Here is a 19,980-nt window from a genome sequence, read left to right on the forward strand (position 1 = left end):
ACAGTTTAAATCAATGAACATTAAATGTGTCAGAACTTTGTCATTTAGCCCAGAGTAGAGGGAATGACTGATAATGAGGCATAACCCAAACGTCTCTCTTTAATTTGGACTCGTATTACTCATTGGATCACTCTTTAATGAGGAGTGCTTGTGGGGCATAAATTAAACGTGGCAGAGCAGCGGTGAGTAGTGCTGAGTTTAAAAATCTCTCGGTCTCTCTCCATGGTGCTGATTTCACAGCACAGCTCTCGCCCACCTCCCCTCTTCTTTAATAATAAATGATGCTCTAACTCTTTGTTTCCTCAAAATACCATGGTGATGCGTGTGCGTGCGTGCGTGTGCGTGGACTCCTGGTGCCGGTTAACAGGCACTGACACCTCTGTCCTTGGTGCCGTGGGCGCACTTATATGTGAACAGTCTCTTTGATAACGGATGCTTGATGACGTTTCAGGTCGGTGCTTGAGTCACATCCCTCCCACACATCACTTGCATCATCACTTGAAATCAATTGATTGCTTACGTTGATGGCCATCATCTAATAGTATCTCCATCACCTGTTTTATGAATGAAACTACATGACATCTCTATATGTCTATATTTATTGTTTCATGTCTATATCTATATTTATTTGTTAGTGTATGTATTGTTTCATGTCTATGTCTATATTGTCTATTATTTGTTGTTTCATGTCTATATTGTCCAGTGTGAATGTGTATTCATGTATCGTCTCCATGTTATACGTTTTGACTACAGGAAGAATAGCGTTTGCTAAGCAGATCATGCTTTTTAAACAGACGACCACAATGCACATGACAATTATAAATAATCAGTTTTATTGTAGTATAATGTACACAGACTCATCATTGATATAATAATTATAATAAAAATATGAACGCACTGGTCCAGCCAGTGCTACAGAGTATAACTCCTTACATAATAAGACATTGCAGCATACTACTACAATTGGTTTGTCGAGAAAGCTCACAATTCATTGAATCTGACACTTCTCTGGTTTGTTGTTTTTGGTACTTGATCCAAGCACCAGCTGCAGGTCGCTGCTGAAACTCGGGCGGCGCGCCAGAGGCTCCACGGCGGCACAGGGCGCAGCGGTCGGTCCATGCTTCCGGCTCCCTCTGCTGCCTTGCTGGCCGATGCACAGCGACTGGTAGGTGGGGATGGATACGATCTGATGCTGAGACGGACTGGTCTCGTCGGGCAGTCCGCCCACAGAGGCAAGTGCTCTGAACATACTCTCCAGTCCAGTACCGTCTTTAGCCGAGGTTTCGAAGAATGAGACCCCCTCACCGAGGGTTTCTACCGCCTCCGACCGGCTGACGGCTCTCTGCGCCCCCAAGTCCGCTTTATTCCCGCATACCACTACCGGCACGCTCACGGGATTTTTTAATTTCAGTAACTTTGCCTTGGCATCTTTGATCTCGTTCAGCAGCTCACAGACTTCTCTTAAAGAGTCACTGTCATCCAAACTGAAGACGAGCAGAAATATGTCACCTGGAAGAGAGCAGATTTAAAGACACAGTCATTATCTTAATAATCGTTTTAAGGTGTGATGTTACACAAAAGTTAAGTCATGCGCAGAATAGCTCACCTGTCAGTATGGACAACCTCCGTTTTGCAGGGAAGTCCCTCTCACTTGATGCGTCCAGGAGATCCACCTGGTACGCCTCTCCTCCGATGTGGAACAGTTTTCTGTGAAAGTCTTCAGTTGTCGGTTCGTAGTTCTCCTCAAATTCTTTACCCAAGAACCTGTGGAGGATGTTGGTTTTGCCTACTCTGGGTGCGCCAAGCACAACTACTCTGTAGCAGTTCCTGGGCTTGGTGAGACCCAACTCCAGATGGTCCACGGATCTCTTCGCGGGTCGATCAGTCGATATTTGTCGATGTCCAGAACTTGAGGATCTTCTCGCAGCCACCTTCTTATCCTGCTGTCTCCAGCGCTCTCTGACCGATTTGATGATGCCCATGCTTGTCTTTGATATGTTTGAGACTTTGCCGTGCTGGAGTGCCGGGTTAAGGTTTGTGCTCTGCAGGACTAGGTGCGTAACGTGTGATTGGTGGTGATGGCCGGTGAGGGAGTTGAACATTTCTAAGATGCCATCAACGTGAAGAAATAACTTCGCAGTTGTGTTCATCTCTATGTTCTTTCAAGCGACTCCGGGCACCGAGTGGGAGAGGCTGTCGATATTCTCACCAGTCCTGCTGCATCTCCATGTGTGCACCGAAACAGAGCCGAGCGTCCACTCTTATACTCCCACACCGAGCGCAGTCTCTGCGTCACAGAGCCTCATCCAGAACATATTCCTTTTATAGAAGCACCAAGAAGCTCTCCAAAAAAAAAAAAAATCGGACCACATCTATCTGCACTTTAAGCAGTTTGTCATTTTCCCTTGAAGAAACGAGCTCAGGCCTCCTCACTTGGCATGCTGCAGCCTTTCAAATGTGCTTAGACCGATTCAAAAACCGAGTTAAATTATGCTTTTGATCACTTTGTTCTGAGGCAAATCCTTGTAAAAATGCACTCAAGTCTGCTAAAGCGTAATTAGAAGGTACTTGTCTGTTTTCAGCACCTTCACGTGCAAGTGTCTCTTGTCTCATTAGGGACAAATGGATGAATGAACTGGTGGACATTGCTCAGTAATTGCCCAAATCCCTGGACACTGTGGGTGTTAAGTGTGAGCCTCAAATTAATTTTGTTCATCCGCTTCTCTGAGAGCTTTTCCATTATGACGGTTGTTATTCAGTAGGGTTTTTTTTCCAGCTGTACTTTGTATGTTTTTCTGATATTTATGTAACCTTCGCTCCGTTTTTTAATAAGAGAAGTCACTAGAAAATATGCACTGCACCATCTGACATAACTGTGCATTTGGCATTGTGTTATTCATGATTCTGGTGTGAGAAGCACTTGCATATAATCCCCGTTGTTTTTCAGCAGATCACGACTTGCTCCGAGTGTTCAGCTCTATCTCACTGCTGTATGATTCATGAAGCTTGATGATGAGTCCTCTGCAGCAGCAACAGCAGCAGCAGCTTCAGCAGCTGTAAGCTCATACTTTTATTCACTGTATGGCAACACATTCTTAAATTAGTTGAGGCTCCACTATACATCTATCCGTATAAATCATGATCTTTTTCTATAGAAAGACAAACAAAAGAACATTTCAGTGGGTGGGTATAGACTTACTTTAGAAAAAACATTTTAACAAGCGAACAGTGGCAGCTCAAGGACACATCACACCTTACCTGACTCGAAAGTACTGAACTGAGCACTAGCACAAATACTTTTGTCACTTCATTATAGGAGTCAGAACATATTAAAGAACTGCAGCTTTTTTTCCCCTCCTCCATCCTTTTCACAAACCAAGGCCGCTCTGAATGGGCAGCCCACATAACAGTTTCTTCTTCTTGATGTGCAGTCGTAGAGAGAGAGGCTGGGCTGATTGCCATGGAGAGTGCAGTCTCCTCTCAAATAAAGCGCAGTTCAGCGCTGCAGCCAAAAACCACATTGTTATGGGAAATATAACAGAGGAGCAATAACAAATCTTTACCTCAAAATTGATTATTATTTATTGATGGAAGACAAATCAATGTTCTTTTTTACAGCACTCAAACATAATCAGGCATTGGAATACTGTCTAAAACGAGACGTGTCTATAAAGCAGAAAAAGGCCTTCATAAATTATTTGTGCCTGTAGTCAAAGTCGATTAACTTGTCAGCAGTAAACATCAAACACAGATTAATATTGTTGTCCCTATGTAGCCTGCGTATCTGCACTACATGGATACTAATTTTGGAGATTAATACACTATACTATCTAATACAAATACTGCTACCCTCTTTCTTCTTTACCTTAATTTTGTGAACATTTTAACAGCTCAACAACAAAAAACACATTAAACATTGTAAGGTTACTTTGATATTTGAAGAACATTGTGAGAATTGCTTAGAAACACAATATTTGAACTGCATGTGTCTCAAAATGTCAGTACCCTTAGCTGTAAAACATGGTTTAATACTAAGGATTTTCATACACTCAGTGGAAGATCTAGGCTATACCATTTTTATGCAGCACAGATCCTTTCAGATATCTCTTTTTGGATTGCTTCAAAAGGGAGGGCGTTGTATTTCTCTTATATAACTCACTCAGTGTCAACAAACTATGATTTACCTTGGTGCAACAAGGCACAGTTATGTAGCCTATTGCTGTTACTGCCAAACTACCTGTAGTCATACTGGCTGTCACTTGTGTATTCATGAATGTAGAAGGGCCATTTTCATACGGCTTGTTCTGTACTTATGGAGATGATTGAACCACATCATGAGCCCATGAAGTAGTCACGTATAGCATTAGATGTGTGATTCACTGAAACCACCTCAGCACAGTATGAGACACAACCAAGTCATCTATGTGATTCCACAGGCGTCTTCACCCCTCACTGCACCACTGTCCTTGTGAAGAACCTATTTACATAAACTTATTGTTGGGAGATGATTATGAAGTGAAGCCACCTTTACAAAGACACAATTAAATTGATAACAAACTTAAACATTAGTGTCAGAAGCCAGAGGAGAGCACAAACAAAATGCCACTAGATGGCAGCAAAGGGGAGCAGATTCCATATTTGAAAGTTTAGGTTTCCTTGAGTGATCCTATAGCATAGAAGCTGATCTGTGAGTACACACTATTTTATTTTTATTTTGTTGTAACAATCATTAACATCAAATATGAAAACCTGAGAGAAAAATCTCTTTCCTTCTTTCTCTTGCTCTCATAAACACCCACACCCACACCCACATACACACACATACCCACACTTAAGTAAGATTTCCTCTCCTGTGTGACGTCATTGCAGTGCAGTAGTAGGCTGGTGTTATTTATCAGTCATTTCACCTCCCCCTCTGTTTTCCCAGACCTTGCCCGCATGTCCCCCCTGCGCTGACCTCATCAGGCCTTTGTTGGGAAACAAAGGCTGTTCAGGCATCTGTTTTCAGGAGAAATAAAGACATAGGGTGGCAAGACAGAGAGGAGGAGTGCCGGAGGAGGTACATGAAGTTGAGTTGTGATCGGTGAGAGACACATAAAAACGAAACAAGGAGCCCCGACAAGTGAACATACAGCCAGAATAAACTTTATCAAGCCTCTCGTCATAGAGAAATTCCCCCAAAATACCTTCAACAGAGCTAGTTTGCCTGATGAACTTTTGATTTCTTTACACTTTACCCTTTTGTCGTCTCCAAGAGTCTTTCTTGCCTTTGTTGTTTCAAGGTGGAGCTGGTATTTCCTGTATATCCTGCTCAGTCAACCAGCCATGAGGGCGACTGCTCTGTCCTACTGCTTCACACTCACTTGGATAATCATTATTCACTCAATAGTGATATACTGACTCTCCTGTATCTTCACGTGCAAATTTATAGGCCTATACACTACGAGACTGAGGGGTTACTTTATTTGGAACAAGTGCTATGGAATGATAGCCAGTGTAAATACATAGAGCAGAAGACGTATAAAAGGATGTGACTTCAGACAACAACCCATTAGTGGTGATAAATAAGTAAAGAGCAGAGATGCAATGATGAAGCTGAAAAGGAAATGTGGTTCTTTGTAGGATCCCTCTGGGATAACACATTCACTCACTCTGCAGGACATTGTTACAGCACAGCCTTTCTACTAGGTCATAGTCATAGTGGCGAGCTTAAACCAGTCTTATATTTTATGGTATCTATCTAGTGCAAAAAGTGTAAGAGCACCACAATTGTGTGCCTGTGAGGGGTGTGGGCTGGAGTTTCTCTAATGTTTAGATATTATATTTCTTGCATGATGGGTTTGTTTTAGTGACCTGAAATGTGATAGGCTCACTGCTGTTCTTTTAGGATATAGTGTATTAGCAGATTTGATGGGACGAAAAGCAAGCTGTGCTGCTATGTCTGTGCCTCTGTTAACACCACATGCTGCATTTGTATTGTGTTGTATGAATGTGTGTGTGTGTGTGTGTGTGATAGCTCAGTGCGCTGTGATCACCTGCTCCCAGTCAGCAGCACACAGATGCTTTTTTTTTTTTTATCAGGCAGTGAAAGGGTTAAGTCTGACTCTGCATGCACCGAGCAGGCCTCCCTCTCTCCCCCCCTTCTCTCTCTCTCTCTCCATCCATTTTTATGTGAGTGTGTGTGTGTTTTTTTTTCAGTGGATAGGGGGGGCTGTGCCATCTGCAAGCCCAGTGCCTGGAGCAGCGATATGCACACACACACAACTTAGTTTGATAACAAATCGGCACCGCCTCGTTTTTTTTTGTGTGTTGTTGTCTCGGATTCATTCTGAGGACACTCGGTTTCCTCTCCGCGCTGCGTTCAAGCTCTTCCTTCACTATAGTTTTTTCTCCTCTGTCCGACAGCCGTCCGGGACATGCCGAGTCGCGGAGGCGTTTCTCCTTCCAGCCGAAGCCTCCCCTAAGTTGGGACCCCACTGAAGGCGCTATGTCATGAAGGTAAGAGCGAAAGTGGAAGCAGCGAAGCGGCTGGTTGAGATTGAATGTTTCCTTGTTGTTGTTTTGTTTTTTTAAATATCTGTTTTAACTTTTAAAGTCGGAAACGGTCACACATTCTTCACCTACCGGATCGTCCCATTTGACGCAACGTGATAATAATAATGGGCCCGGTCGTCCCGGTTTGTGCCAAAAGAAAAAAAGAAAAAAGAAGCCTATATATAAGGGAAGGGACAGGTCAGAGAAAAAACCTTGAATCCTGCGGGCCCCGCTTTATTATAACATCCAGATGTCTGTTTCTTGACACGGAGTTAAACATACCTGGGCGAGGAGCCTGTTTATAGGCCTGGTCTGGGAGAAGCTTTCACTTATAGAGAGGTAGGCTACAGTGTTAGGAAATGATCTTGCACATTATATGTCAGGGCAGGGATGTATGTTTCACAGATGATCTGAATTCTACAAAGCAGATTTCAGAGTGCTCTAATAATCTACTAAAATGTGTCACCATGTCAAGGTCACAATTGAACCTAATCTATTTCCTCAGGAAAGATAGTGAGGGACTGTGTTTGATAAAGAGAGTATTAATGTGTGTGGTGGTAGCTGGTGGGGAGTGGGTGCTGCCTCCCTCACCCCACTACTATTAATCTGACTTAGCTATGTGATAATAATGTGTTACTCTTTAATCAAGGTGCCGGATGTGTCAGAAAGAAAGAGTTTTATCTTCAACTACAAGTGTAAGTGCTACAGTAATGGAGGCATATCAAGGCTGGATTAGAAATCTTGCCAGAGGGAGAGTTTAATTTCCACCCCAAACTCTTTGATCTTCCTGTTACAGCACTGCGCTCCCTCTGTCATTAGCTCAGTCCGAACCTCTCTCTCTCTCTCTCTCTCTCTCTCTCTATGCTGACTTTTCATTTACAGGATAGTGCCAGGAAAGGCCAGCATTTAAAAAAAAAAAAACCCTAAAAAAACCCAGTAACTTTCGAGTTATTCCCCACACAAACGGTCTGCAGCGGAAGAAACACCAGGAATCAGGAAGTAGCATGAGTTAATGGGATGAACTGGAGCCTGCATTGGCTGCCACTTGATATTTAACCTGTGGTCAGCTGGTGCCACAAATATTTTGACTCTCACTACCACTTAATAATCTATTTCCAGCACCCTTACAGCACTGAAGCTTTGTCACAGTGTGTCAGATATTTCAGGCAAACCTCTTTCTATTCACAGAGCCTGCTGAGATGTTTAAAGAGCTCAAAATCCTTTTAGTTTGTCACTCTCTCATCCTTAGATCTGTCATAAAGCAGTTTTATTGTATTCAATATATCACTCCCTCAAAGGATCAATAAACCGTTTTACAGCACATCCTTCCTCTCATGCCCCCCTTTTGTTTTTTTTATATTTTGGAAATGCTTACTCATGATGGAGGATTTGACTCTTAAGTGAAGGGATTGATCATCTACCTCAGAGCTCAGTTATTGACTCGCTTCTCTGACAACATAGGACAAAAACAGTTCAACGTCCAACGTCTAATATTCAGTATCTTGAATTATTAAAGAAAAAAAGACAAACAGGAACAGGAAACTGCCTGTGATTCTGGTGGATCACCGTGTGCGTATCTGTGTAGGAGTTGAGCAGTTTTCTTACAGTTTTGTGAGTGTTTCAAATGCTTTGAAGCCCGTGTTGCTGCTGCTTCTGCTGCTGCTGCTGCGGTGATGTAATCAGGTCAGAGAAACAGGAGAGAGAGGTGGAGCCCCTCCCATCTCTGATAACACTGATCTTCTACATGGGCAGGTTGGGATATAGTGTATTTTCTGGGCCTTGAACATATATTTGCTATTCAAAATACAGATTTCTTTTTTGCAGAATTGAACATATGAAAGAGTGGACAGGCTGCTTATTGGTTACTGTGCGCACTCACTCAGATGGAAAACAGAGCCCAGGTGTTGGGTTTCAAATCACTTGGAGGTGCTTTGTTGTTCCTCTTTCACTCCAAAAACAGTTACTGACCTTATGATGTGTGAGAGTGGAGGTGTACTAACTATTAGTAAAGGAAGAAGCAACACTGAGGAGAGAAAGCCCTCTCCATTAATTACTAAAGCATAATCAAACTTTTTTGTACATCTAATTTGTGTGTCTCTCTCCAGCAGGAACACATTTGTGGACGTCACTGATTTGAGAAGAAGAGGGAGACTTCACTGCATTTTTCCGTTGAACTGATCTCAGACGGGCTACCTTGCCTAAGGCGACACAGCGGGCTGGCCTGCTGCTGTTAGACTATCCTTCAAGATCCTGTAAAACACCACCGCCATCATGCAGACCTCATCGCTGCGCCGCCAGATGAAAAACATGGTCAACAACTACACGGAGGCCGAGATCAAGGTCCGGGAGGCCACCTCCAACGACCACTGGGGGCCTCCCAGCTCGCTCATGTCTGAAATCGCGGACCTCACCTTCAATGTTGTGGCTTTCACCGAGGTGATGGGTATGATCTGGAAGCGGCTCAATGACCACGGTAAAAACTGGCGCCATGTTTACAAGGCGCTGACCCTGCTGGACTACCTTATCAAAACGGGCTCAGAGCGCGTGGCTCGGGAGTGCAAGGAGAACATACACACCATCCAGACTCTGAGAGACTTCCAGTACATAGATCGGGACGGACGTGACCAGGGTATCAACGTCAGAGAGAAGGCCAAGCAGCTGGTGTCTCTGCTGAGGGACGAGGAGAAGCTGAAGAGGGAGAGGAGCCAGGCCTTGAAGACCAAGACGCGCATGACGGGGGTCACCAGCAGCGTGAGCTCTGGATCGTTGCCTCCTCCTTACCCGGGGCGCAGCAGCTCGGCGGGGCTCCAAGGGGAGGATATGAGGAGGTGCAGGAGCTCGCCGTCCTCTCACTGTGAGTAGCAGGGAACACCTCACTAGGGATGTCACAATTACTTGTTTTCACAATTAAAGCAGAAGTAAGCGATCCGGTCGTTTTGGCTAACTTCCTGTCAGCAGATGGAGTTAGCAGTCCCCGCCCTCGTCCCTACGTCACCACATTCACGCGCATCCCTTGGCTGCACACACAGAGAGGACCGCCCCTTTATGCCGTTCTCTCTCCTCATTGGATAAAGGTTGTAGGATACAAGGAAAGTTTTCTCCTCAGCTTACAGCAGAGCAGAGTGACTGACAGACCCGTGTTTCAGACCAAACACTCTATATAAGTGATTGCTGTCGGAAGATATAACTATTTAAGACTTATATTAACACAAACATTCCGCTTACTTCTGCTTTAACCGTGGTATTAAAAGCCACAATTAATTAATCGTAAAGATTCCTGAATACAGTCACTTCCGAAAAAAGATTATGTCGGAACCATATCGGCAGATGTGCAGCAAAATAAAGGTAAATGCTCAGATACTGGTCCATTTAACTAACGTAACATTGAATTGGTAGGAAATTAAATGTAAGCGTGTCATTTGTATTTAAAAAACAACAAAAAACGATAAAATAAACGTAAACATTTGGTATATATGACAATTTATTTCAAACACTTCCCCTGGGGGATAAATAATTGGTCATATATTAATAGATACTTGAAATATTTTGTGTAAACAATGAGTAATATAATTATATTTTGACTATATTTGATTTTACACATTCATAGTGTTGTAAAATGAATTAATGCATAATAATCGTGATAATCGTAACACCGTGATCGTTTCTCTGACAATAATCATACCAAGAAAATGTATAATCGTGACATCCCTACACCTCACTGATGTGATGCTTAATAATACACCCTTTCTCCCATCTCCAAATTCAAGATCACGTTTGTCCTTCAAAGCGCACCGTGATCGGAGAGATACCTGAATGTTTGTTGTGGTATGTGACCTGTCATTTGTCAGGAGTCAGTCACATGACAGGTCACCAGTTTACCTGGTCACATGAGATGCATTCAGATGGGCTTCAGCAACAGCGCCACAATTATGAAACACTCAGTTTTAGTCACCTTGAGATTTTCATCAAGATTTTGATGACAGAAAAGGGAGCGTTTATGAGACGCTGTCAGTAATATCTTTCTACTTTGTCGACCAGTCCGACATGGATTCTATTTTAAAACCACCATTTAAGCCTTCATGAGAATTAATTGCCGGTTCTTTGTGGTTAAATAGAAGTTGCTTTGGCCTCTATTGTCAGTTGAATATCTGCATTCCGCTCATTCTCCTGTTTACAGTCACGTCAGCTAAACTGGATTTACAAAAGAGAGGAGGCCCCTGTTTGGGCTCGTTTCAGTCTAAGGTGAAACCGCACCTGTTAACCGTAAAGTTAACTTGTGATGACTCCATCATCTGTCCTGCCGCTCAGGTGGCGATCAGGTGGTTTAGTTGTGAGATAGTGTAAGTGCCGGGCAATCCCTGTGTTGAGTGTGTAGGTGGTAACTAAGCACGTCTGAAAACATACTGTGGAAAAAGGCATCAAGTAGCTGTGTGTGCAGCGTTTGTAAAATGTAAGTGTGAATGTGGGGTGTGGGGTGTTTTGGCACTTGTGTGGTCTGTGGTGTTTATTATAAAAAGTGTTAAGTCAGTAGCAGAGCTGCGCTTTCATGAAGGCACTACTTATTCTCATACACTTTGATGTCTGTGGTTTGTTTGATAGTGTCAACAAAGTTATACCCACAGGTCATATCTGACTGTTTTATTACCACCAATCCCACAAAAGCCCCCTCTTTTTCCACCAATACCAATACAGTTTCCACTTCAGAGACGTTTCTTGCATAGTTTTCTGGGCTGGAATGTGTGCCATCAGAAACATTTGGCCGTTTACAACCTCTGAGCTTTTGATCTGGGCCTCAGTGATACCACAATACAAGCCTGCCTTGTAATACACAGAAAAATATATCTGATAAATTGATTTCATGATAATTACAACACTTTCACACTAGTGATCATAGCGAGTCGTTAAAATCACTTGATCTTTATCTGGAGAGGAATGGTTCGCGGTTTGACAGAGAACGAGTGCTCTACAGGTGTGTTGCAGGTGGTTAAATACTTGAAAGGTGAGTTATTGTGCAAACGTTTGTGTTGGTGGTGTGCATTATGTACACGTATGCGTGCCATTGCCTTGAGTGGATGCAGCAATTCCAGTTTTTGCAATAACGGCAAAACTGCACAGCTTCTCGCTCTGCTCTGGGCCGTTTTAGAGGCTAAAAAAGACATCAGCACGCAGTCAAAGTGTTAGTGCTGATGCGTGTGGGTCGGCAGCTAATTGCCAACAAACAATCCAGCTGAGACGGGGATATTGAAGAGCAGCATAGTGGAAATGATTGGTGTCTGAGATCTGACTTCGCCAACGTGTGGCCTCCTGCGCTGTTTTAGCCCCATGACCCACAGCCTGGCACCCAGACTGGTATACTGCCAACTAAGGCCTCCCCCCCCCACACACACTGCAACACCACCACCACCACCCTCCCCAAACCTGGACCAGAATCCTATCCAGAGGATTTGGGGTAATAAGGTGGGCCCCACTCCAACCCATCCATTCCTCTTCCCCTCCACCACCCTAACGCTCCACACAGGCTTGCCATTGTTCTCAGTGCAGGCAGAGTTAGGCAGACCGTGGCAAGCGATGCCAGCAAAGGCCCTAAACAACAGGCAATGGAAAAAAATTAACATGCAGCAACAGTGCCAGCTCGTTTTTGGATGTTAAATATCAGTCTAAAGTGTTTCTCTCTTTGCTTTCCGTCTCCTTCGCCCTCTATTTCCATCCGTTTTCTGTTTGCATCCTACTGCTCCCCCTTCCTCAGTAAACACCCTTCCTCTGTGTCTGTAGCCTCCTCTCCTCGCCTCGCTCCTGACCTGGAGCAAGCTCGGCCCGCGACCAGTGGAGAGGAGGAGCTGCAGCTGCAGCTGGCCCTGGCTATGAGCCGAGAAGAAAGTGAAAAGGTACCTCTAAGAGAGATAACACACACACACACACACACAAGCTCTTGTCTTTACAGCACATGCGCCTGACAGAAAGAGGCTCCTTAGCTGCCCTGCTGCTGACATGTTATGTGGTAATTTGGCAGTAAGTCATCAAAAAGCCTCTTGCACACATGCTTGGACACTGTCCGTCATGATGGCGAAGTGCAACCGACTGCCGCCATTTCCCAGAACCTCTAACAGAAAGTGATAGCATCAACTCTGTCTCTGATGCGGTCAATAATGGCACTTTGACCAATCAGTGCGAGCGGTGCTGGAGAGTGAGGACACTGTGAGTGAAATAGTGAGAAGCCAGACAGGATGTGTGCATTGATCCACTCCTGAGCAGCCACAGCCCGCCCCAGTCTCCATGGCAAGGGCAGCCGTTGCCCTCTGCAACTCCTGCTCGGCTGTTATGGAAATTCATTATCATTGCCTAGCATGATAGTTTCCACCTCTGTAATCAAATAAACCAGCTGTGCTTTGATGATCAAATTGAGATCTGTATATCAAATCTGCTAAACTCTTCTCTTCTCACAATAATCTCTCAATGAATAATTTCAACAAATTCAAGCGTGATTTTACCTTTCCCTTTGATTAGTCTTTCCCCCCTCCTAATCCTTCCTGCTTGACCTTAGCCACCTCCCCCTGTGGACATTGACGAGCAGACCCAGCTCCAGATCGCTATGAGCCTCAGCAAGGAGGAGGCACAGAAGGTATAAGTACACTGGGACAACAAGGGATGATCCTTCCTCTGCATCCTTTACACTCGTGCACATCTGCTGTCGGTCTGTGCACTAAAACCAATGTCACGGCCCAGTTTCTCTCCATCTAAGAAACAACTGCATGTAACTACTCACTGTCCTTCACTCTCTCACTTTTAAACAGCAAAACCAACATGCAGCTTTGTCAGAGCCTAATCACTTCATCCCTCTCTGTTTCACTAACCACTAGATCTCTTTCTCTTAGTCTTGTGGTAGGTGAGACTCCCGCTCAGCCACTCTCAACTCTTCTGGTTTGGTGTCATGGAAGGGCAAAGGGATTGGCTGACCCCCTTTACTCTACTTGGGACACCTGTAGATTGTTGCATGCAACTGTGGGATTTCCACTTGCCTGATAAATTACTAACAGATACTAATTATGCAATTCTGTCCCCGTCAAACACCCGCGCAGCCAGTCCAACCTGCACCTGTCGCAGTGGATCTGGACGAGGAAGCCCAGCTCCAGCTAGCCCTGAACCTGAGCAAGGAGGAGCACCAGCAGGTAGGACTGCTTCAGGTATTGACTTCTTAATATCTCAAATGTTGGTCACCATAAAGGTTATTATAGTTCAGATGGATGTAGTGTGTAGTAGGAACTCGACATGTCCTCATATTAACCTTTTCTTAACATTTAACCTATTTCAACCCTTGTTTCCTTTTTAAAAAAAAGTTGTATATCTATAACTTTGTTGTATTACAGCAGACAACCATTGTACCCTTTCTCTTCCTGTCTCACGCTGTCTCATTGTCTTTTCCCTCCCTTTTCTCTCTCTCACTATGTCAGTAAACCGTAGCACAATAGAGCCGCTCTGTTAGAGAGCACAGTGATGCTCTCCTCTCTTTGACTGGAGAATATTCTGGTCTGAGCATATTGCACATATCTATCTGTGGGTCATACAGTATGTCGGCCGGGCAAAAAAAACTAAACAAAGTACCAGCTACAGTAGCATTTGTGCCTGTGTGAGTCATAAATATATTATGTGGCAGTATGTGATTTTTGCCGGAAGCTGTCATACCCAAAGGCGACCATGTGACTGTATCTGTCGACAGGAGCAACTCCATCGCCAAGGAGATGAGTCGATGCTCCAGAAAGCTTTGGAGGAGAGCAAACTTCAGATGGAGAAAAAAGGCGGGGTATGAAATATTGGGGTATGGAATACCTCAATGGGGGGATGATGGAGAACAAGAATAAATTTAAGAACACAAGTTTATTGCCCAATGATCACAACTAAATCAACCGTAATCCTCTGTGATGATGATGATCAGTCTGATTCGGTTTCATAGCTCTACCCTCAGTTATGCTGTAAAGATTTCAACCCTGTGTTTTTACAATGGTCATGAATATGTTATGTTAGCTATTGTGCTGTCACAAAGGATGTGAGTCGGTGAGTGCCGAAGCAATCTAATGAACTTCTTTCTTGTTGATGTGGACAGACGGCCTTCATGGACCTGGTAGATGTTTTTGCAGTGCCCTCGGATATGCCTTCTGGTGTCGACCATCGCTGGAATAACACTGCACACCAAGCAATGGCTCAACCAGGGGGCTCGGACCCCTGGGACTCCCTGGGTGAGCCTTGACAAAACTCAAGTGTTTAAGCGCCAGCTGGGAATAATACACATCTAATGGACTTATACAATTTTTTCTTCACTCGTGCTATGATGATAAGATGACTCTCTCTATGTCTCTGCTATCGGTAATTAAAGAAGACGGCGCTGTCAACTCAAGAGGAGATGATTCGTGGATGGTCCCACCACCCTCCAACAGCCCTCCCCCACCATGGGAGCCCCCTGCTGCTGGCCTCTGGGATGGCCAGCCGAACAGCGTCTCCGACCTCAATGCAGCCAACCGTGTATGGGCCTTCCCTGCAAACACAGGTAAGTCTGTGATATATTGCACACACTAAATATTTTGAACGAAATTCCCCACAATGATTAAATTACATTGCATTTCTGTTGCTTTTAATGGATTTTTAATGGTTTAGTGGATCCATTCTCAGCACCAACATCCGAGAGAACATCAGCCGATGGAGCTGCCAGGGAACCTTTTGCCCGAACTGGAAGCCCCTCAGGTAAACACAACTTCTCCTTGTCTTACCGTCACATTGTGTATTCCATATACTTGTGATCTCTGATTTTCTTCTTGCTGTTTAGATGGGGATCTGTTTGATGAGGCCATGGATGGAGGTCAGATGAATGTCAATGGCAGAGGGGAGGGCAGTCCTGAGCTCTTTGACCTGTCAGGTCTCGGGGAAGGCCTGGCTGCCCCCAGCCCTCGTACATGCCGGACACCTGAGTCTTTCCTGGGCCCCACAGGAGCGTCCTTGGTAAACCTGGACAGCTTGATCCCTGTAAATCCCCAAGCCAAGAACAAGAACCCCTTTTTATCAGGTATTCATTGTATTATTTACTAGAGAGGCAACCCTCACTTTGTTTTCCCAGGTACAACCTTAGATTTAAATCACTCTGGTGTTTTGCATATTGAAGCCAGCTACATGTAAATGATGTGGATAGTACTCTCAACCACGTTCTGTCAAAGTTAAGGATTAGAAATTAATTCCTACCCTCTGACGCAACCACTCTCTTTCTGTGTGGAATAAAAAATCTACTTGCTTAGAAATCAGTGGTAATATAGTCAGTATCTAACAGTCAGTAACTATAATGGCACTCAGTAGAGCACATACTTCTGCCAAGGTCAAACAATCTTACATGTCTGAGAAAAATGAAAGGAAGCAGGAAGTAGTCTGAGACTGAGTCAGCATTATAACATTCATACAACTCTACAGCTTCATGAATCCGACACAGCTCTAGTTGTATGAATTGTCTCACTTTGTTGCAACCATTATTGCCAGTGTTTAATTTTAGTAGCTGCATTTAAAATGACATACTGACGTAAGCTTTCCTAAATGCTGCTGGTTCCACATGCGCTGTTGAGTGCAACCTCAGCCACAAGTTCAGCTCTGAGAGTGAAAAATGCGGATTCAGCATTTTCTTCCACCAGGTCCAGATTATTATCTGGATCAGCACCAAACTCCAAGTCCATATAATTCAGCATTATAAATATGTCAGGGTTTCTTCTTCTTTTTTTTATTTTATTTTTTACAATTTCACAGTAATGCCTGAGACATCGACAAAAAAATGTGTTTTATGTCATCAAGCCCGAAGATCTGGGGCTTTTAACTGTATCCATACCAACATTTAATGGATTCTTCCCCTCTCCACGCCCCATAACTGCACTAAGTATGGTGCAAATCAGTTCCAAACATTTTTTTCTTGAAAAACACTCTTTGTTGGCATCCAAAACTTAGGAGGGCGTGGCTGAAAAGGAACATATGAATGGAGAAATGACCAAAATTCACATGATTCCTCTCTCCTTGCGACTCTAGTGCTATGTTCAGCTTACTTTAGGGAGAAAAAAAAGCATCAAGTGGTCCAAATGTTAACAAGTGTTTGATTTATCCAGTTCTAAATGCAGTCTCAAGAGAAGATTAATCCGATTTGAATAATTTGATTCTGTTTCTTTCTGCCCAGGCCTGACTGCTCCCTCAGTCACCAATCCATTCCAAGCTGACCAGCCCAAACTAACTCTGAACCAAATGGGCTCCGGCTCCACCTCTTTGGCTCCTCAAAGCACTACTCTTCCGTACAGCGCCTCCCTGCCTCTGCCCATGAGCCACCAGCCTGCCAGCCTTCCTTCGTCACTGACTCACCCCACCCAGCCTGGCCTGGACCTGCCAGGGACCCTCCCTGAGCCCTTGTTGCCCTTCTCCTCAGCCAGCACTCAGGGATCACAGGCTGCACAGAGCAGCCAGAACCCTTTCCTATGAGGACCAACTAAACCGGAGGGGAACATCTTAGTAAAAGGGGAATGCCATTAGGTTATGCTCTTGAAATATCTTTCTAACCGCAGACCGAACTGTAGCCCCAAGGACTTGTATGAAAACCTTATTCCTGATTGTTTTTTTATTGTGGTATAATACAATAACCCTTAGGTTGATGCAAGCTGGTTCTGTTCTTCACTATAACAGCCTCTCCTGCTCCGCCACCAGTCACAAAAGCAGTAACGGTATAAAAGAGATAACACCTTTGTATCATCAAATATTAGTGTCATGTTAAACTTATTACGGCCATAACCTATTGCTCATGTAATTCAGATAGAGAACCACACAAAAGCACAGTTTGATAATACTTTGTTGTCTCTACACATCCATAATAACCCAGCAAATGTGTTGCAGCTTTTCAGTTAGTCAACAAATCTGCTCACTCAACTGTTTGTATGATTGGCTTTGCTGGCTGCTGCTTCTGTCATATACCTGAAAACAAGGATACTTGCTACATCAAACAATAACATGAACTTTGTGGTGCTTCTGTTGGACCAGAATTAATGAGAAACATTCATGTATGAACAATTTTACAATGGTGAAATGAATTGCTGGGATTAAGTGAATTAAATTCCAGTTTTGGAGGACTGTACATCAAAATTCACTATGAGCAAGGCATCATTAGAAAATGTACAAATTATGAGTTTTATTCATTGCTTGTGAACCATTGACTCTCATCAAATACAAGGGTATTATAACACTGCTTGAGTTGATTTTATTGCTTTGAATTTCCCTTGATGGCAATATATTAGATATGAAATCATCACAACATAGGCACACACCTAGTAACAGTTTCAATATTTGTTATGCACCGCATGCCCCCTGCTGGTGGGAACACATTACTGCAATGCTGCATGCATTTACAGCAACCAATGTTATAACATTTGTTCTTAACCCTTTACAAGTTGTTAAAAAACAGTTGTGAATTTCTGCAGTTCACTGTTTGTTTATCTTGAATTATATTAGTAAAATTGACCTACAGTAGTGTTGATTTAATCAATGTCATAAATGGTCACCTCAGAACCATCCCATCCTGCTGTGATACCACCAACACATCACCTTCTCCATTTGCCTTGATGAGGAGTCACTATATTTTATATAGTACCAAAAGTGCTACATTTTCTCTTCTCGTGCGTCTTTCCATTTTTTCAGTGACCCCAGCATGGCACATATTTACATCCTTGTGTAAACTGGTGTGTAAACAGTCTTTTTCAGTAACAAACATACTGTAAGCCGGGTCATTTGACTGTAATGGACTCCAGCCAACTGAGCACCTCCTGTAGTCCCTGTCCAGTTCGGGCACTGATTTCCAGTGTTGTGACTGGCTGAGTTGCAGATGCAATGATGTCATCCATCCTGAACAGTGACTTCATCTCTGTAAGGCTCATAGTGCATGGTACGTCACTGGAAAAGGGTGAACCAAAGAAAGAAATAATGAGAAGAAAATAGTATACACATGTTAAGAATGACAGAATGAGACCAGATACATGCAGTGTTCAAACTTCTGACACATTGTGCATACATGTATGGCAGGTGAATGTAGGGATCAGTGAGTGTTACCTTTTGTTGAAAAGTATAAGTGCAGAGGCACTGTGCAAAGGCTGAGCAGAGAGAACTGACAGCAGCTGGATACAAGAGGAGGACACCTGAGCGATGTTGGCTGAGTCCACCATAAACTGTGAAAAACACAAAGAAAAAACATTCAGTCAGATCATGAACACTCAACTTATTTACTTAATCTAATGTTGCAGATGTCACATGTATACAAAAAACATACAATGACAGAAGAGCAGTCTTTGAAGTAACTGGGCCATATAGGGCCCATGCAACCTCCCAGTTCTCTCACTGTCACCTTCTTCCTCTTCAGTGTCAGGTCTGTCAGGTTGGTTCCTACCTGTGCAGGTGTACAGGGATAAGAGGTATTACACTCACAAAATCGAGCCTTCAAACTGTGTATTATTAAAACTATCTTTCATCATCACTTACTGTAGGCAGAGTAGAAGGAGGTGACCCCAGTTCACCTAAACCATGCAAACTAATCTGTAAACAAAATCATTAAGGAAAAGATTGCATGGGAGCTGTTGCTGTGTGTTTAAGTGAAACCCAAGTAGTTTAACTGAATAGCCTACATCTTTAACTGTGCACATTGAATTCAGTCTGATATAAAAGTGACACTTTTTGTAAACAGTATTTTCCAATTTAGATAACTGCAAAATAATACTTTAAGTACCAATCTCTTACACACACATATGACTGTCCACAACCCACGAGGGTATCAACCGATATAGCTGAAGAAGTATATTGAGTAAAGATGCATTGCTTTTTTTTGACAGGTGTTCCTATATATTGCCCAAACCATTCAAAGCGATGGAAACAGGCTTAACAGCGGAAAGACGTGTATTTACAATGCAATACATTTCAACACCACTAAACTGTAGCTTTCAAAACGACTGTAACAGTTACGGATAAATGGACACATCGTTGACTAGCTTGTTAACCAGCTCACCAGGCTAAATTAGCTGTTCACAGTACTTGTATGCTTTTCTCCAACTCAAGTTCAAAACATTCAGCTGAGAGCAAAGGATATTTAGTAGACGTTTCAGTAACAACGTTTTTCCTACGCCAGTTGCCCCAAGAAGCAAACACGTTTCATTTCTGGTCATTTCGGTTTTCCAGCACCAGCATAGCGCAAAGCCTGTGGTACTAGCATGTAGCCCGATGTAGCCGAGGTAGCAGAGAAGACTTGGCACCATGGCGACGCTCAAACGACCGTGGTGCGTCGCAGCGATTGGACAAAGTAGACGTCAATCATTCCGATCTTCTTTCTGATTGGCTGTCGTTATATCAGCGTGAACAAAGCGGAAGAAAAACACGAACACCACCATAATAAGGGTCATCGCTGCT

The 19,980-nt window shown here is 43.6% G+C and overlaps 3 protein-coding genes across 6 annotated transcripts; 1 reads left to right on the forward strand and 2 right to left on the reverse strand.

Annotated features, from left to right (window-relative positions):
* Positions 1-988: 988 nt before the first annotated feature.
* Positions 989-2,161, reverse strand: rasd2a (RASD family member 2a; the record flags this gene model as incomplete). Its single annotated transcript, XM_083978162.1, has 2 exons — positions 1,607-2,161; positions 989-1,509 (listed from the first exon to the last, which is right to left on the reverse strand). The coding sequence occupies exons 1-2, from the start codon at positions 2,148-2,150 to the stop codon at positions 989-991; spliced, it is 1,065 nt and encodes a 354-aa protein (XP_083834288.1). The 5' UTR covers positions 2,151-2,161.
* Positions 2,162-6,237: 4,076 nt separating this feature from the next.
* epn3a (epsin 3a) lies at positions 6,238-17,035 on the forward strand. Of its 4 annotated transcripts, none has more exons than XM_083977497.1 (10): positions 6,238-6,498; positions 8,640-9,388; positions 12,307-12,419; positions 13,611-13,715; positions 14,249-14,332; positions 14,633-14,765; positions 14,903-15,073; positions 15,181-15,267; positions 15,350-15,586; positions 16,727-17,035. In XM_083977497.1, the coding sequence occupies exons 2-10, from the start codon at positions 8,806-8,808 to the stop codon at positions 17,020-17,022; spliced, it is 1,809 nt and encodes a 602-aa protein (XP_083833623.1). In that variant the 5' UTR covers positions 6,238-6,498; positions 8,640-8,805; the 3' UTR covers positions 17,023-17,035. The 4 variants fall into 4 exon arrangements, with proteins under 4 accessions (XP_083833623.1, XP_083833626.1, XP_083833624.1 ...); XM_083977500.1 differs by having other exon boundaries at positions 15,196-15,267; XM_083977498.1 differs by having other exon boundaries at positions 14,906-15,073.
* Positions 17,036-17,056: 21 nt separating this feature from the next.
* arl16 (ADP-ribosylation factor-like 16) lies at positions 17,057-19,797 on the reverse strand. Its single transcript, XM_083977501.1, has 5 exons — positions 19,663-19,797; positions 19,063-19,117; positions 18,854-18,970; positions 18,637-18,752; positions 17,057-18,480 (listed from the first exon to the last, which is right to left on the reverse strand). Exons 1-5 carry the CDS (start codon positions 19,737-19,739, stop codon positions 18,315-18,317), a joined length of 531 nt encoding a protein of 176 aa, XP_083833627.1. The 5' UTR covers positions 19,740-19,797; the 3' UTR covers positions 17,057-18,314.
* Between the last annotated feature and the right edge of the window lie 183 nt (positions 19,798-19,980).

Source organism: Trachurus trachurus (assembly GCF_905171665.1).
Source record: "Trachurus trachurus genome assembly, chromosome: 8".
Taxonomy (NCBI): domain Eukaryota; kingdom Metazoa; phylum Chordata; class Actinopteri; order Carangiformes; family Carangidae; genus Trachurus; species Trachurus trachurus.

Bases quoted from the DNA above. Each gene is read 5' to 3' on its own strand.
- epn3a (XM_083977497.1), top strand. From the start codon at position 8,806: ATGCAGACCTCATCGCTGCGCCGCCAGATGAAAAACATGGTCAACAAC. The intron at 9,389-12,306 runs GTGAGTAGCAGG...CTGTGTCTGTAG, and splicing joins GAGCTCGCCGTCCTCTCACT to CCTCCTCTCCTCGCCTCGCT. The intron at 13,716-14,248 runs GTATTGACTTCT...ATCTGTCGACAG, and splicing joins AGCAGGTAGGACTGCTTCAG to GAGCAACTCCATCGCCAAGG.
- arl16 (XM_083977501.1), bottom strand. From the start codon at position 19,739: ATGACCAGAAATGAAACGTGTTTGCTTCTTGGGGCAACTGGCGTAGGA. The intron at 19,118-19,662 runs TATCCTTTGCTC...ATTTTGTTTACA, and splicing joins TTACTGAAACGTCTACTAAA to GATTAGTTTGCATGGTTTAG. The intron at 18,481-18,636 runs GTAACACTCACT...ACCCTTTTCCAG, and splicing joins CTTATACTTTTCAACAAAAG to TGACGTACCATGCACTATGA.